This window comes from Manis javanica, chromosome 5 (genome assembly GCF_040802235.1).
Source record: "Manis javanica isolate MJ-LG chromosome 5, MJ_LKY, whole genome shotgun sequence".
Lineage (NCBI taxonomy): Eukaryota > Metazoa > Chordata > Mammalia > Pholidota > Manidae > Manis > Manis javanica.
In genome coordinates, this window is record NC_133160.1 from 107,049,750 (window position 1) to 107,068,014 (window position 18,265).

Genomic DNA, 18,265 nt, shown 5'->3' on the forward strand with positions numbered 1-18,265 from the left:
CCCAACTTTTCTGTATTATGTTCTCTTTCAATAACTTTTCCCTTAAACTGTACCTCCTACAAACTAAGTAGGACAATTGTAAAATTGCAGCTAAAAGAACCTTAAAAGTACATTATGAAGCAAAACCTGATACTATTTGACTTCAGCCTTGGTCCCTGGGAAAACAAAGAAGTCTGGAGTATCTGAGATGCCAGAACTCAGCTAAAGTCAAAATATTGCACTTACTGCAATGCCTGAAGCAGGATTGTGAAAAGGCTCTGGACAATCCCTAGCTGTAGCAGCTAACCAAAAATTCATCCCAGAGGTCCAGAAAGGTGGAGGAAAAGAAAAAAAATACTGAATTTAATGAAAATGCTAGTCTTATTCCTTATTGGAAATATTATCAATAATATTAATCCAATTCGTTTTATTTTTAATGACCCCTTGTCATTAGAATGTTTTTCTTTGTAGAAAATGTCATTTTAGAAAAAGTCACATGACCACATATAACTAACACCCTATCTATAGATTTGCCTCTTGTCAGAAGAAACCAACCTTGAGAGGCTTGATGACAATGGCCTGCTAACCTATCTCCCTGACACCTTCCCACAGTCCATTGTCAGTACAACATCCAGAATGATCTGGATTATTCTATTCTGGCCACTTAAATTTTAAGTCAGGTCATCTCCTTTCCCTGCTCAAGACCCTCCCACAGTTTCTCATCACATTTATAATAAAAGTAAAGTGCTAAGTGTGGCTTACAAGGTCCTGGGTGACTTCATTCTTGGATACCTCTCCGGTGTGATCTATTTTCTTTCCTTTCCTCTGTTCATCTAAAGTGGCCTTCAATGCTAGTCGGAAGTGCCAAGCATACTTTGCTCGTCAAGTCTCCCCTAAGCTATGTGTATAGCTGTCTCCCTCACTTTCTTCAGGGCTCTGCTCAGAAAGTTACCTCCTTGAAGAGACTTCTCTGACCATCCTATCTAAAATAGCACATAATCCATCTCTAGCACCTTACTCATTTTTCTTCCTGTTACTACCTAAAATTACATTACATACCTACTTATTTTGTTTGTTGTTTCTCCCCCCTGGAATGTCAGTTTTATATCAAAAGACCTTATCTTAGTCACTGTTATGGTCCCAACACCAGAAATGTACCTGTACCATGTGTTGCATGGTTGAATATAAATAAATCTAACTAGAAATAACCCTACTGTTCAGGTTCTATGAAGCATTTTGATGAGTCAAGATGTATTTTGCAGGTAGGAGTTGGTGATTGGATATGGGAGGTGAAGGAAGGTGTAGTATCAAGGACTGCCTAACTTTTGCCAGGAGCATGTGGGTGGGTGAAGGTGTCATTTAGTGGGAAGAGGAAGACCAAAGGAGCTGATCTGTAGGGAAGATGGAGTTCAGTTATGAACATCTGAAGCTCGAGATGCCTGGTGATCATCCAAGTGTAGATGTAAAGTAGGCAGTTGGTTATGTAGGTTTGTAGAAAGATCCTTATTTTTTTTAATCCTTTTTGAGTACGTTTTCTTTAATTGAATCTTAAGGCCTATTGACATCTCTGTGGTTAAGGAGAATGCAGACTCCTCAGTAGACTTGAAGATAAAATCTGACAGTTGAGTGATGAGTCCTCTATTTTCTGTAAGTGAAGGGAGTTCCTCTGACAACCAGGACTGATGACAGAGAATGTTTGCACAATTGGTCACTTTACCTAAAATCACAAGCTAGTTCTTCATCAAAGTGAGTAAAAAGCTATCTAACATGATTGTAGAAGAGCTCAGTTATATGTACCTTGTATAGGAATGGGTTCTGTTGTGGTTTCTTCTAGACAGTTTACTCTAGGTTGCTGAATGGGATGCACATATAAAAAAATTTGAGCATAGGTGTTTGTAGAGTATACTTAGCCAATTCAAACTGACTCCTTGACTTAGGTGTGTACATCTTGTTGTGGGTGTTAGTTTAAATCTCAAAACTTTTGCCTTTTTTAAGTACTCGTTTTTTTCTGCAGTTATTCCTCCACAAAGACTGAATTCAATGAGGATTTAGTATTCCAGTGTGTTATCTGAAACACACTGGGAACCTCCTAAAGCAACAGAAGTTTTGGTGTAATAGGCCTTGAGAAGGGATGCTGCTTCCCTGTGGTGGTTTGGGCCCAATACAGTATCAATACACAATCTTCAGCCACTGAAACACTAAATTCTTACCTATGAATATGGAATTTTTTTCCCCTTTTTAAGGAATTTCATGCATCAGCAAGTGGTTAGGGGAAGTTTCTTGTGTCAGAGATTAAATGGAATGATGGGGAGAGGAGCATTTTAAGTCCCTGGTTTGCCTGAAAGTCTCTAAACCTACAAAGTTGGAAATATCTAGTTATCAGCAATTATTGTCTACTATGTGTATATGTATATGTGTATATGTCTACTATGTGTGTATATGTTTATGTGTAAGTTTGCAGTAGGGAGGATACATGCAATCTTTGCTATCCAGAAACTCATGGTTTAGTACAATTGCATATTTAAAGTAACAGAAGTAAGGAATAAGGGCTATGAGAATGATTAATTCTTCTCAGGAATTCTGGGAAGGCTTCACATTAAGTAGTAACATTTGATTGGGGTTTCAAAGGATGAACAGTTTACTAGGCAGATGAGGAATCTGAAAAGAACTGGGGTTGAAGTTAAGTGAGTTCTAAGAGGAATGTTGGGTAGATGTTGGAGTATAGGATGCAGATTTGGACCGTATGTTGGGTCCATGTGGATGATAAGGAATCATACATACTCACACAGCATATAGTAAGGGTGTTAGCTTTAAACTCATTCCTAGGTTTTCTGGAATTTTTAATATATATTCCAAGATATCTAGAAGCTACTGGGACACATGTGAACTAAAACAAATCTTTTAGGAAAGTCTATTACTAAAAGGTGGGCATGTCTAAACTGTCTTAAGAGCAAATAAATCCTCTCTTGGAGACAGAAAAGATTCAAGAGACCTCCCTTCAGGTTATCTCCTCATCTCTAAATTAGAGTACTTGGTTTTAGCACAATACCCACTTTCTCCTTGGCTACTACTTTGACAAGTGGAGACATACCTGAAGTTACTATTACTTGGCCTAAGACACACATTCTTGGCACTGTGTGTGATTTGCTTAATACAGGAAATTTGATAGGATTATATTTTTAAGACATCAAAATTTGATCTGTATTCTTGAGATTTAATTCTCTAATGCAGATTCTTCTAACTTGATTAATAAAAAAAATTTTAGTCTTGATTTGAGATTTTAGGATAATGTCTAGTTAATCCAAATCCATTTAATTACACAGTGGCAAACAAATACTTAAACTCCTCAGAAATCTTTGTCGTATTTTGCATTAGTCTTTGTTTCCTTGGTGCTTGGGCATATGCTCAACAGGCAAAATAATTATTTGACTAAAGAAGTACCTAAAATACATTTTCTTCTAGGTGTATTGTAGGAAGCTTAAAATCCCCAAACCTGAATAATCCAGTTCCCGGTCACAGCCGTTTGGGATTTCTAACAGATTTATTCAAGAACTTTACTGTTACACTCTGCAGGCAACGCCTAGCGGTGTTTAAGACAACCCCAAATCCCTCAACACAGCAAAAACTTAGAAACTTTGTAAAGATGAATCACTGATTGATTAGTACAAGGACTAAAAATTAAATGACCCTTTCGTTGCTCTAACACGCTTCCCAGCACTCAGTATTTTCAAAGAATCGTGGTAGGTTTCAGGATCTGCAAGTAAGGCAGGCAAACAAAACCACTCCCGCTCCTTGATATGTTACCTGCTTTTTAAAATTATTTATTTTTTAAGGTATTATTAATATACACTCTTATGAAGGTTTCACATGAAAAAGCAATGTGGGTATTACATTCACCCATATTATAGTGTCCCCCCTATACCCCGTTTACCTGCTTTTTTTGGCGAAATATTTCAGAAGAAAAGAAGGCACGCAAAAATCTTACTTGCAAATCAAAATCTTATAAAAAAAGCCCTAATCGTCAGGCGCTTAGGCCTGCCTGCCTGGGGCTGTAAAGCGCGGCGGCGGCGGCGGGTGGAAACCTCAATGTCACCCGGTCGCGGGCGACTACGGCGGGAGAAGGAGCTGCGGCAGTCCCTGGGCGCGCGCGCGCGCGCGGCCGGCCGGTCAAGGCGTCCCAAGGTGCTGCGGTGGGCAGAGCCAGAGGCACGCGGTATACACGTCAGGGCAGCGTTCTGCCAGGACTGGGAACGTCCGGACAAAATGAGCCGCCGGCGGTGCGCCTCCCTTCCCCACCCCAACGCCTTGGTGTACAGGCGGGGTGTGAGGGCCCACTCCAGGAGCCTTCCGAAAATCGGGGGGCGGAGAGGGCCCCTCTAGCCGCATTCTCCAAACAGCGTTCCTTGTTCTCGATGGTCCCCGCGCAGGCCGTCTTATAGAACGCCATTTCCGTTTCCTTTTTAAGGCCCCACGCTGCGCGCCGCGAGGACGGTATAAAAGAGAGCGAGCGGGCGGGACTGAGGAGGAAGTGGGGGGGGAAAGCTTGCGGTAGGGAGGGCGGGGGAGGTGCAAAGGGCGCGCTCTCGCGTCACGTGACCGGGACGCGCCGTTCTTCCGTCGGCCATTTTAGGTGGTCCGCGGCGGCGCCATTAAAGCGAGGAGGAGGCAAGAGCGGCCGCCGCTGCTGCTTGTTCTTTTTTAGTGCAGCCGAAGAGCGGGAGTGTGCGCCGTGCGAGTGTGGGAGGCGAGGGGGGCAGGTCAGGGAGAGGCGCAGGAGCCTTTGCAGCCACGCGCGCCATCTGTGTCTTGTGTGCTTCGCGCGGTAGAGCGGGCGCGCGGCAGCGGCGGGGATTACTTTGCTGGTAGTTTCGGTTCGCAGCAGCGGCGGGTGTAGTCTCGGCGGCGGCGGAGGCGGTAGCACTATGTCGGAGGAGCAGTTCGGCGGGGACGGGGCGGTGGCAACGGTGGCGGTAGGCGGCCCGGCGGGCGAGCAGGAGGGAGCCATGGTGGCAACGGCGCAGGGGGCAGCGGCGGCGGCGGGAAGCGGAGCCGGGACCGGGGGCGGAACTGCGGCCGGAGGCACCGAAGGCGGAAGCGCCGAGTCGGAGGGGGCGAAGATCGACGCCAGTAAGAACGAGGAGGATGAAGGGTGAGTAAGGGGCGGCCCGGGATAGTCAGGCCCAACTAGTCCCCGTCCCTTTCCCCTCCCCCTCCCGATGCCCCGCCATTAGGCCTTGTTCCCGCTCTGCCCGCCATCTAGGCCTCAGTGCAGCCCCCTGGTCTTTTCTGTGTTAGGCTCCCCGGGGCTTTCATTACCGCTCCCCCTGCCTACTTATCGCCCCCTCCCCCATCATACACGTTTCTACCTTTAGCCGTCACCATGCTTTCTCCGGCCCGCCCTCCCCCCTCCCCCGCCTTGGGTCTCCTCCCACCGATTTAGCCGCCAGGAATTTTTCCCGCCTGTCGAGGGGGTACCTGTTTTCTTTTCCTTGTCTCCTCCTCCTTTTGCTAAAGTCCCAGGCAGAAGCACGCAGAAAGACATGGAAGCGTTCATAATTGCACAGCTAAGGTTTATTTGGTGCTTCCTACTTTTAGCATCCTGAGACGTTAGGATTCTTAATAAGCACATGCTTTGGGCAATGTATAGGCTATCCACCTCTGCTACTTCCGCCTAGGCTTCAGGCCGAATAAGTTTTCTAGTATTTTAAGTAAGTTTGGCCACGGTCGTTTCGTTTTTCCACGGCACACTGATGCACAACGGCTTGCTTTTATAGGCCCTACTTTTCAGCCTATAGAAACAAATTGGGCCTGGTGAAATGCTCCGAGTCGCCTCTTCCTACGTTGCTTTTGTTCCACCGGCTCTCGTTAAGTTCCTTGTCGGCGGGGCCTGCACTTGAGCTGTTCTACCTCCGGCTTGCTGGCTGCCCTTCCCCCACCCCGCCGAGTTATTCTAACCGCGCACCCTTTTCGCGCCCTCAGCTGTTTGGTTCCCCAACTGTTACAGATTGTAACCTTACCTTTTCTGTGCAATTTCAATTTTTTTCCATCCCCACCCCTCCGCGGTCCCCAGAATCCCTTTTGGCTCTCTTGATTTCTCCTGTTCTCTTACTATTGCTTAAGGAGGCCCAGCAGCTCTTTCGTAAATCGAACAAATCCTGATTTGTGCTACGGCATGATATTATTTTGTGGCAGGTTTTTAAGTACTAACTTGCTTCCTCCAACTCGAGTAAGTTAAAACTGCGTTCAGTTTATTAGAATGCAGCATTTGGGAGAGCATAGTACAAGAGTTAGCAGAAGGGACTAAACTGGGGTTCCTGGTAGGTTTTCTTACCGTTACTGCTGATCTTGGGTTAATGCTTTCATTCGTTTTTGTAATGGGGCTGTGTGTGTATGTACATTTTTTTCAGTGTAAAGAGAAAGGTTGGTGGAAGGTAAAAGCAAAATGTCGCTTTAACCCAGTATTAGAAAACGTAGTTTTCTTTAATGGGAAAGAGCGTAAGATTTGGAGGGGGGAGAGAGAAGCACTTTAGAACTTACATAGCGTTTAATAATCTCAGCCCAGGCAGACACTTGTCAGGCTGTTTTGCTGATTGTGCTGGCTCTGGGGGGAAAGTGGGATGGGAAATAGCTTTTCTTAATCATGAATTGTGTATAGCTTAATTTAAGAAAGGAATATGTAAAATATTTAGAAACAAGTCTTATTAACATTTTGGTTTTTGTTTTATGAATTCTGTTCTTTGGACAGAGGCACCAAAATGATTAATTATGTAACTTGCTGTTTGGGGCAGGCTTTCTCTTAGTGTTGATTTTTCAAATCACAAAGCAGCTGCCTTTGTAATTACGTACTGTTGAAACTCTGAAGTGTAAATGAATTAAAGTTTTTAACCCTAACAGTGTCAAAAACTAAGACTAGAATTTTGATTGGTTGCTGTACCGGTTGTTAATTCCCTAGCCATTCAAACTCCTCCCCACGACACTCTGAAGCAGCGACGGCACAGCGGGAAGAATGGTAAAACTTTTAAATTTTATTTCTGTATTTTAAAGGTTTCAGTAGTCATAACATGCAGAGGCTGAGTTGCCCATTGATTCCCAGGAAATTGTAGACATAGTACAGTAAGATACCTTGTACCTGGGATATAAAATCTTTTAGGCATCTTGTGTGATATCTGGGCAAAATTGATGCCATTACTTGGTTTTTGGTTTGTGGTAATGCATGTAATTGTCGTTGGCCAATTAAAACTTAATATGAATAGGGACATTTTTTATAATCTGGACAAAAAATACTAAACTGTAATTTCAAATTTGTTTTTGTTAAGACATAATTTTGTTGGAATTCTAAGTTTAATGTTAAATTTGGAGGTTACTTGATACAAAATCTTGTGTTTTTAAAAATGTCTTGCATGTTATACTGAAATGTTCCGGAGCTGTGAAAAGTAAAAATAGTTTTCAAAGTAGTGTTGTGTATGTTTCATGCAAAAATGTGTGTTCTATCACCAACCATATTTGTAAATACAACATCAGTAAGAATTGGATATGATACGTACTATCAGAGGCGGGCTGATGTGGCTTTTCACTACAGCCTTGACCAGATTTTTTATTTTCAGTGTGATTTGGCTGGAATGTTATAGTTGGTTGGTTACCATGTATTCACAATTGCATGACTTCTCTTTGGAAGGTTGGTAGATTGAGTATTGTTCTTTTTCTCCCTTCCCTTTCCCTAAATTGTCGATCTTTCTGCCTTTAGGATTACATTTGAGTTTTCCAGGAGTTTGTGCCACTACCTCTGGAATTTAGAGGGCCAGTAATTTGCAGATAGTTGACTTACGTCTATAGAAACTACATTCTATTTTAAGAGACCAGTTGGGATAACATTTAAATTTTACATGAGCTGTACTTACTACTGTAGTCTCATCCATTGAAATAGTTCCAGTTTTTGTTGAATATAAAGCAGACTGGAAATAGGCAAAGGAGAAAAGCAAAACAAAAACTGGGGTCGTAGTTTGGCATGTAGAACAAAATGTTTTTTGATGAAAATTATTACCCGGATGTGGCACTGTGATAATTCTATTCACTGCTAGCTAACGGTGGCAAACTAAGTAAGATTAAACTATATTTGACTTTTCTGCTCAGATATGTTTCAAGTGTTCTGTAAGCAATTATTTTCACTAATTTGAAAGGACCATAAACTTAGGTTTGAAGATCACTATTTTGACTTTTCTAATAATTACTTATACTTGCCCTTCTACTTAATACTATTAACTGTACAAGGTTTTTTTGCACTCACAGGTGCACTTGCCTTTTAGGAAAACTAGGCAATTATGTACAGTCAACAAACGTTTTAGATTATGATCAGTTGTCATCCGCTGAAAATGCTTCCATTTTAAGTTAAGCAAGTTTACATTTAACAAATGTTTTCATTTTTAAAGTTTACTGTTTAAATTTTTGAAATTACTGTCCAATCACTTAGCCTTATTACCATTACACATACTCTTGTTTTACTTGAACAAAAAGGTCTTGACCTTCACACTTCTTTTTGGTGTCTGTGCAGTTGGCACTCTTCCTTTTCTTTGTTTCCCACTGGACAGCAATTTCATTATAGTCCGAGTAGTGAGGGTAAGACCGGTCACTAGATATAAAATCTCAATTTAGTTTCTTAAACACTTCTCTGTATTTTTTTTTGAGAAAAAGTGGTTAGTTTAATCCAAAAAATATTTTAAAAATCAAATCTGTAGAATTCAGGTTCAAAAAATTTTTGAATATAAGAATAAACATTTTAGGAGGGCATGTCTTTTACACCTCTAGTGGATGTTCCTTTAGAGTAATTACTCATTTCCATAGTAAAATGCTTTCCTGAGTTCACCTTATTTTAATCTTTCCAACTTTAACCTCCCTAGCTTTTATTTATAAGCAGCTGCACTGGAATGTCCCATTTTGGTGTGGACTCATTATGTTCTCTACAGGGCAGCAGTTCTTTTAGGGTAGCTACTTTAAAATTATTTGGTGTCTGGCAAAATATACATGGCCATATAGCAGGCTACCTAGAGGCAAGAGTTTTCTAAATATCATAGTGTGTTAACTTTCAGGCAATTATCACAGGTAGGTATGTGATTCACCTGCATTGGATTGGGCAGGAAGCAAAATAGTCCCATTCAGTTCTCAGCTGAAGTACAGCAATACTTCTCTGATAACAGGACAGTGGAGCTACTGTATAAGCCCAAGTGTCATTCTTTCCATTAAGGAATTTTCTGAATTCTGCTATAGGTTTCCCAATTTTTAAGAAATGAGCCTATGCATGTTTTTGTATTAAGGATTTGACATTATAATCTGTACCCTGTACTTCTGGGGCATTCTGAATATTGCTTTGTAAAAGTGACTTTTAGAGCAGTCTTATGCCAAATTTATTGGCCTTTGCTTCAGTAAAGTAGGTTTGCTGTAAGGTTGAGACCCACCCTGATACATGGGTCTGAATTTTAGCATTCTTTGGAACCTTTGACAGGTTTTCTAGTGTTAAAATTGCAGAAACTGATGCTCCCAATGCTGAAGATGTTAAACATACATATATGAGAGGAATTTTAAATTCTTTTCAGATTCTTCTCTGTTACGAAAGATAGTAAAAGTCACCTGACATTTTGGATTTGGATTGGAGAATGTCATTGAAGTTCTCCAGTGCTTCTTTTTGAGATATACTTTTCCATAAGCCTGGATTTTATACTCAAATCATGTGGCCCCTTCCATAAACTAACTATATTTTCTGTTTTTTGTTTTTTAAATACTGGCTAAATTTGTCATCTGTAAGGCTACCCTAATACAAGAAAGTTTTGAATCTACTGTAGCCGTGTGTGATGGCCAACGTGGAGTATCAGTTTAGCCTTCAGGTGATGCATGTCATACTTGAAAGCATTTAAAAAGGAATAGAATAATAATTTCTTCCCTGTTTCACTTAAAGCTGTGCATCTGAAGTGTGTGCAGATTGACAAATGGAGTGAGACATAACTTCTCTTAGTCCAAGTTTTATTTGACTTTAGTTCTGCTTCAACATTTTAGTAGATAGGGCACTGAACTGGATGCTGGAAGCGTGGGATCTGTTTCTGTTACTTCACTTCCAACAGTGTGGTCTCAGGTAATATAACATGTTTGTTATTTGGTTTGCTGATCTATGTGTTGGAAACAATGCTCACCACAGGAGGATTGACTACATAGCCTGCTTTCATAGCTTGTGTGTATTTATCCGGTGCCTTAATAGTTGATACTGCCAGTGATTTACTCCTGTGGAGTAAAAGGTAAGCCATATTTTAGTTTCTGGAGTATTATATTGTACATTGGAGCTAGACATTTAAGACTATTTGGGGGTGGGGTGGGTAGACTCTTACAGTGTGTGACCAATAATGAAGGTGATAGTTCTAAGTATTGGGTCATGTTCTGTAAACTGCTTAGCTTGACTTGAAATTAATGCAAAGCTGAAACATTTAGGGACCCATTCCCCCTTCAGTTTTATGAGAAAGATGAGTGAAAAACTTAGCAAATATACTCAAAAAGCAACCAATAGACAATGTCACGGAATGAATCTTCTTAATTTTTCCCTTATACTTCATAGCATTTTCAGTTTAGTGTTGCAGATTATAAAATTTCATCAAGAAAGGTAAAAATCATTTTCTGAGTGTAGTGTTGATACTTATATTGATTTTTCCAATAGAAATCTTAATTCTGAATGTGTAGTAATCTCAGTTAACCAGAACTTTGACCTCTAGGTTAAGGAAGTTCCATTCCTTAACCTCTAGGTAGATGGGAATTTACCTTCTCAAGCTGATTGAGTTCATTTTAAAAGTAGAAATACAAAATGTTCCTTCCCTGGAATGAAATGAAGAAAAGGGGGAGATTTGGGGTTAAACACTGAAAGTTTATTCAAAAACAGTCACTTAGCTTACTATGTTTTCATAATTACTTTTTTTAGTCACGTAGGGTAATTCAAAAGTACATAGTAGTGAGCTTTAATAAACTAGGCTAGAGGAGTTAATCTTTTTTATTGACTTGTTAGAATTTTGTTGCGCTGTTTCCACAGGTATTTTTCATACAGATTCTAAACGAGCCATGTGATACTATCCAGGTATCATTATAGGTAACTAGTGACTTTTAAATAAATCTATAATTTCTAAGGAAAAATAGTCTTATTAGTGAGATTTCACTATATTTTGTCATTTTAGGACTTTAAAGCAATAATACTAGAAAACTTAAATAAGGATTGGTGGTATGCTTGAGTAACATTACTCTAAAAGGTGACAGTGATTGGCCAGTCATGTTATGTATTTGAAATGTATATCGGGTTGATACTCTGTTGTATTTTTTAAACTGTCAGAACTTGTTATATAAAACTACATTTGGAAGATCTTGAGTTGTTAGGAAGTGTTTGAAAGTTATAGAATCCTTTTTTTTTGTCTTTATCCCCAAATTGGGAGGAAGTGTAATGGTGTTTATGTCATCTTGAATAAGGTGTTATACAGTAAATACTTGTTAGGGGAAGTATCTTTAAATATTGTGACATTGGAATGTTAAACGTAGTGACCTCAATAGTACAGAGTAAGCTGCTTAGGTGGGAAAAAAAGAGGAGTACTAAATCAGAATATTCCCCACCAGCCACCATTGTTCCATATGTATTACCTTTTGTATTTTGAGGTTATTCCTTAATCAAATTAAGGCTTTTATGTAGAGTACAGACAAGTCGTCAACATGATTTTGGAGCTACGTTTATTTTGAATCTTAGACAAAATTTTCAGTCTATGTTGTTTACATGGGGTATTTAAAGATTTTACATGGGTTTTATAATCTTAGGGTCCAGTTGTATAAAACTCATGACCTTTCCCTCTTAATGTTGGAAAATTAATGTGGCATATGCATATGAAAATATTAAGCCATTGAGTAAATTAAACAGCTGCTTTATTATATTTAGATAGTGGCTCTATCCCTTAGTAAATAATAACTTTACTCAGCAATAGCATGCATCAGACCGTGTTTGTGCCCTTCTGGTTGTGTTGGGTCATTTACTTCTCACTGCAGCTATATGAGGTATGCTCCTAGTTCTTTTTTTTGTTTAAACAAATGTGGAGAAACAATCCTGGAATTTTTTCCCTTACTGTTGTACACTTAGTAAGTGGAGGTAGGATTTAAACTTAGTGAGTTTACTGCCTTTAAATTTACTTTCTAAAAGGAATGTCCTGCAAAGCAATCTAAATTCTAAGTGATGATGCATAGCATTTGGATAGTCAACTGCACGGAATTGTATAACTATGCCTGTCATTTAATATTATAGTATGGTGTTAATATCATACACCATATCTGTAAAAGAGAGTTCAGTTGTTGAGTAGGTGTTTTAAATTATATACTGTATTGTCTTGTTCTGAGTAGCTTATAGATGTGAAAATAAGGCTTTGTTAATAAAATAGATATTCTACAATTAAATTGGAATTATTAATACACTTAACTAAAAATAAAATTTTAAACTTGTGTCAGCATTAGGGGCCAGTTTTTGTTGCTACTTCAAGTCCTGTGAACTTTTAGACATTTTAACTAAGCTGCTGAGGATTTTTTTCAAGTTCTATTATCTCTGTTACAAAGTGCACATCTCTGCACGACTGAAAGTAACCTGAAAGTCTTTGTATTCAAACAGAGGTAATCTGGATGAACAGTAGGTATTGTGCTTTAGAGTAACATAAAATACAGAAAATTTAAATTGGTGGTATCTTACTACCATCTCATAATTTGAGGGGAGAGCATGTCAAAATGGTGTTCTTGAGGTTAGAGTAAGTTATCATTTATCCAGAGTTAAGATAACAGACTTTTTCTTACTGTACTATACCATTATATCTTGATGTGCCTACTGAGTAAAGGTAGAATGGATTTTGGTACAGTTTGTATTCATGTGGTGTATTTGTGTGCAGTAACCTTCCTTATTTAGAGAAGAAAAAGTGCTTTTGGGCTTCCAAAATACTAATGCATTTGTCTCAAATAAGAAAGAGCCTCTTAGTCTCTTTCTCAGAGACTATTTACTTTGTAGTTTTATACAAAATTTGAAATTTTGAGTGCTAGCTCTCTACCCTACAAAATGGAAGGGGGGTGAAACATTTTAGAATTTTAGGATGGTGACTAGTCTGGCAAAAATGAGAAGTAGAACTTGTTAAAAGAACTAAGAAATGAGATGCACTCAGTGTATTAATAGCTGTCTAGTTTAAGGAAGACCCTTTGGGCATGCTTCCATAGCATGACTTAAAGTGTAACTGACCCATGTAGTGTTACTTAAATCATGATTACTTTATTCGATTGAAATGGCAGAATAGTGTCATATGTTTGTAAGAAAAAAAGTTTCATTCCAAATAATTGAAGTTACAAAACAATTTGGGAGAAATGAGGAAGGCAGGCAATACTTTAAGGAAGGTAGAATATTTGGTTCCTCGTTCTGTAAAGGTGCTGGACAGCTGAAGTTTTACTATGTATTTCAGTTACTTGAGAAAGTAATCGTTCTGTGGAATATGTATCAATTATAGTTGGCCAGAGTAATATTCTGGGCAAGTGGGATTCTGGGCAAAGTGGAAAGAAATAGTGTTTTCAGTGATCTTTTAGCACTAAGGCACATTCAACAACTTCTCTACTAAAGACTATATGGGAAGTTTGTTTAGAGAATACTTTATTGGGCCAGTTGATGAATTAGTATGCTTATTAAATATTTAGGAAAACTGACTTACCATGCTGTGAAAAACATTTGGGGCAAAAACATAATAGAACATGCCTCATTCTTGGTAAAATAATTTATTTCTTTGTAATTGTTTAATTTTTTGTTTCTTAATTCTAAAGGGCACTGCACAACGTAAACATTGCTTTGGTTAAATAAAATAAAAACTAATCTGTCTTGGTATCTAAGGAACAGGCCAGACAGTTTTCTTGCCTTTCCCCTTTAATCTTTTTAAAATCAAGTTTTTATTTATTCTCTTCATGCTGAAATAATACCAAAGATGTTAATTACTAATGGAAAAATTTCTGTAACAGTCACAGAAGTGGTAATCTATAAGTTAAGTTTCAGTTTAATTGAAGTGATTCCATAACTTGCTGTGGATATTTGAGAAGAGGTCATTGCTTTATGGTCAGTTCTTTTAAAAAGATAATGTCCTCACTTTGGAAGGGTAAATGTTGATACTGAATCTTCATCTGTGAAGGAAGTGCTTTGGATCATTAGGTTAAAAATAAGGCAACTTAAGTGACTAGAATAACATTGAAAGGTGCATTATTTGAATGAAAATTAATTGAGAGTATCGTTCAACTTTTTTTCCCCATGAATGGGCAATAAACACTAAAAATACCTATACAACATTGGGTGTTTTTGTTATGTTCATTTTATTTTAAAATACAAAAAGGGTTCATAAAAGTTACTTCAAACCTGGACATTTTATTAGAGGAAGTCCTGAAAGTTAAGCATATAAATGGCCCAACTTTTTAGAGTATTGAAAACCTGAAGTGAGAAGCGCAGTATATCCTAAAAGTAAGACTTCCTTTGCATTAAAAGTTAACTTTGTCATTAGAAGTAAAAAAAGTCTGGTGCAGTAGTAAGATCAGTAACACCTCAGTTAATCTGGCATTTTTAGGAAGAAGCAGAAGTGTGATCTTCATGACAAAATTGGCGTGTTGGTGTGAGAATTGACTTTAGTGGCAATACCCTTAAGGCCCACAAGATGGAGATAGTTTTGCTTTGATTTCTTTCTGGAACTGGAAGTTAGTACCACATCCCCTGACCCACCCAATGAAGGAGATGAGAAATCATTCAGCAAGCATGATTTTATTCCATTGGTGAGATTTTTAGCTCTCACATAACAAATTCTGACAGTTTACCCTTAAAAATCTTCAGTCTTGTCTTTTTTAAGGGTAGGAGGTATATGTTAGCTCCTTTTGGGGCAGGGGGGATGCTGGGGGGCAAAGGAGGCAGATGTAAAAGATCAGAGCTATCCAGGTATGAGCTTTATGGCCTTTAAGTGTAATAAAAGATCTCACCTTAAGTTGTTTTTCCAGGGTATGTATTTTTCTTCCTAAAGTGTCTTGGTGGTTTCCATTTACCACCTGTCACTTTCAGCATTTCAAAGTTTTAAATATTTAATTGCTGGTTAACTGAGGTTCTACTGTAAAGTCAACTAGGTTAATTAGTGGATTGTGCTTCAGTGGCTAATTCTTTTTGTTCACTAAATTGTTTACATGATTACTTTTGTCTTCATTAAGGACTCTTAGCATATCGAAAAATGGTTCACAACTTAATTGTGAGAATTTTCCATTTTATGTGCTAAGACTCTTTTTTGTTAACTTGAATGGTTAAGTACAAAGGATCTTCAGGTAGGCACTTGCACATTGCTGGTTGCTGTGATCAGTGGGGACTGTGCATAGCCTTTTTACAAGTTGAATGAAGATTTTGAAGAGAAATTTGAAACTAACATTCTGTATTTTGCTGTTAACCAATATTTAACTTGTAATTTAATAAAGAATGTACAGTATTTTTACTTTGGGGTTATATTTGGCAAATCAAGACTTAATTTGCTGCTTGCTCACTATTTTGTAATTATTCAGGTTGCAGCAGTGATAAGCAAAACTTTCCAAAACTGGAATGGGGGTGTTTTTGATAATGTGGTTATGTAGGAAGTATGACATTTTAGTATACTGCCCAGTAAATTGGTGCAGTTTGGAAAAGACATTGATGTGGGTATTTAAGGCAAAGTTCAGTTTTTTGTTAGTGTTTTAATACTGCTTTTTGTCTTTACAGGAAAATGTTTATAGGAGGCCTTAGCTGGGACACTACAAAGAAAGATCTGAAGGACTACTTCTCCAAATTTGGTGAAGTTGTAGACTGCACCCTGAAGTTAGATCCTATCACAGGGCGATCAAGGGGTTTTGGCTTTGTGCTATTTAAAGAGTCGGAGAGTGTAGATAAGGTAGTGTGTTACATGTTCTGATCAGTTAATACTATAAAATATGTTGGTAGTTTGATAAAATTAATTTGCACATTATTTGTGATTTCCTCTTCTGCAGTTACATGAAGGAAGATGTATCGATAACATTTAATGTTCAGAATCAGGAGTCATGTACTGAATACTTTGTGTGCTAGGCTGTACTAAATTAAAGTTAACTTTAGAAGTATTGAGACTTAAAGATATCTAATATGAAAGGATGTTGTAATGACAAGTTCACAGAAATGTGGATACTGAAATATACTAAGCAAGAAATTTGACTGAATCTTTTTAGTCTTGGGTTAAGGAGAAGTAGTAATCATGTTTATACTGACAGTTAAAGGTGTGATCATTTTCTAGTAATTGAATAAATTTGTATCTCCCTTTCTTAACTGAGGTGAGGCTTGAACACTGGTATATATTAGCTAATTTCACATCATCACAATTTGACAGTTTTAACTGTGAGTCAGTCAACATAAGCCTTCATCAGCTGTATTTAACTGTAATTATTTTTAAGTAAGTTAATAGTCTTAGTCTCTGAACTTTAGTTAAGATATACATATTTAAAATGAAAAACTTAATTTTCTTAGGTCATGGATCAGAAAGAACATAAATTGAATGGAAAGGTGATTGATCCTAAAAGGGCCAAAGCCATGAAAACAAAAGAGCCTGTTAAAAAAATTTTTGTTGGTGGCCTTTCTCCAGATACACCCGAAGAGAAAATAAGGGAGTACTTTGGTGGTTTTGGTGAGGTATGTGATAATGTTTTGACCCAGTTTTGTCAAAATTAGTGTGAATGTAATTGCCACATTAAGAGTTTTCCACTGGGGTTCAAGCAGATGATTTGTTTTGAAAGAAGGATATTGTAAGTGTTAGATCTTTGAAGGCTTGGTGATTTGCATTTTCCTCATTTATTGAGGAGGTATGGTGTGCATAGCATTGCTGGGTACAGGGTACAGAAAGAGGAGCTAGAGATTCTATCTTGAAGAATTCACCAGATTAGTAGAATAAAAGAAATAAAAATATGAACATGAGGAAGAAATCCAGTTTGGATTGTGTGAGATACAGAAGGGAATGAATGGTTTCGTTGAGAGTAGGAGAGGAATGAATTAGAATAGGGTGTAGTCCTCAGAAAAACGTGTATGTTCAAATTTTATGAGGCTAATTATAGACTTAATGAAGTAGTAAGATAGAGGTTCCTCTTGGTGAGTAAAAGATGAGAAATTTGGGCCCATGGGCTGCATGTAACAGACTGCAGACATCTTTTGCTTGACTGAAATAGAATGCATGTTTTGTTGTTACTATTTAGGAATTAAGATATTTTCCACAAAAACCTGGATTATCTAGCTTTCTTACATATTTGCAAGAGCAAGCAACATTGAAACTGCCTTCTTGCATGACAACAGCCATATCACCAGACCATTAGCAGCTTGTACTTTTGGTTGGTTATATGCTATCTATTTTTCTGTGTTCCTCACATTCCCCATTTTCTCCCAAATGAAGTCATTCATCATTTTATTCTGATTTTCTTAAAATCGACTGTCTTATGCTTGGTGGGCATTTCACATTGTGACCTTTGAATTAGTTAGCAAGTGTCCGTACCCTCTGAAGCTTGTTTTTATAAATAGATCTGAAGCCTTCAGGTGACGTAGATACTGATCTCACAAATTCTTTAAAAAGATTAGAGTAAACAGACACAGCAGAATAGAGTTTGAGGGCAAAATACATTTTCTTTGTGCATTTTTAAACCTCTGCTTTTACTGTCAATGACATAAAGTATTACAGCTTATTTTTTGATACCAGGTGGAATCCATAGAACTCCCTATGGACAACAAGACCAATAAGAGGCGTGGATTCTGCTTTATTACCTTTAAGGAAGAGGAACCCGTGAAGAAGATAATGGAAAAGAAATACCACAATGTTGGTCTTAGTAAAGTAAGTTAAAATCTGTTCACTTGTAGAGAAAACTAGCGGTTGTAGAGAGTTCAGTCATCTTGCTTTATGTAAAGACTTCATTTTGCCTGCTTGTGCTTTAAAGATGTCACATAAGTTCCTTATTTATTAGTCATTCATCAACTTTTTTTGCTTTGATTGGGGAGTAGAAGGGAAACATTTGATTTTAAGTGCATTTTTGTCTAGGTATTACCAAAAGATTTTTTGAGGGTCTGATGAGAATATAGTAACATACCACAAAATACTTCTTGGTATCGTTAGAAATGATTATTTCTTTTTAAGTACTAATGATTGCGTTGATAAACTGATTTTGAGGAAAGTGTCAGGTCAACTCTATTTTAGATAGTATTCACTATTCTGAT

The 18,265-nt window shown here is 38.1% G+C and overlaps 1 protein-coding gene across 6 annotated transcripts in view; it reads left to right on the forward strand.

Moving 5' to 3' along the window:
* The first annotated feature begins 4,581 nt into the window (after window positions 1–4,581).
* The window catches only part of HNRNPD (heterogeneous nuclear ribonucleoprotein D), a 16,819-nt gene continuing 3,135 nt past the window's right edge, over window positions 4,582–18,265 (forward strand). For 2 of the 6 annotated variants that reach the window (XR_012131698.1, XM_037021196.2), the window contains exons 1-5: window positions 4,586–5,128; window positions 6,932–6,988; window positions 15,767–15,935; window positions 16,541–16,702; window positions 17,754–17,885. Coding sequence is in view for 4 of the 6 variants with exons in the window: in XM_037021196.2 (XP_036877091.1) it covers window positions 4,902–5,128; window positions 6,932–6,988; window positions 15,767–15,935; window positions 16,541–16,702; window positions 17,754–17,885 (747 nt within the window). In the remaining 2 variants the exon portion in view is untranslated. Of the gene's footprint in view, window positions 5,129–6,931; window positions 6,989–15,766; window positions 15,936–16,540; window positions 16,703–17,753; window positions 17,886–18,265 lie in introns of all 6 variants that reach the window. The other 4 variants (XR_012131697.1, XM_037021200.2, XM_037021199.2 and 1 more) reach the window with 4 other exon arrangements.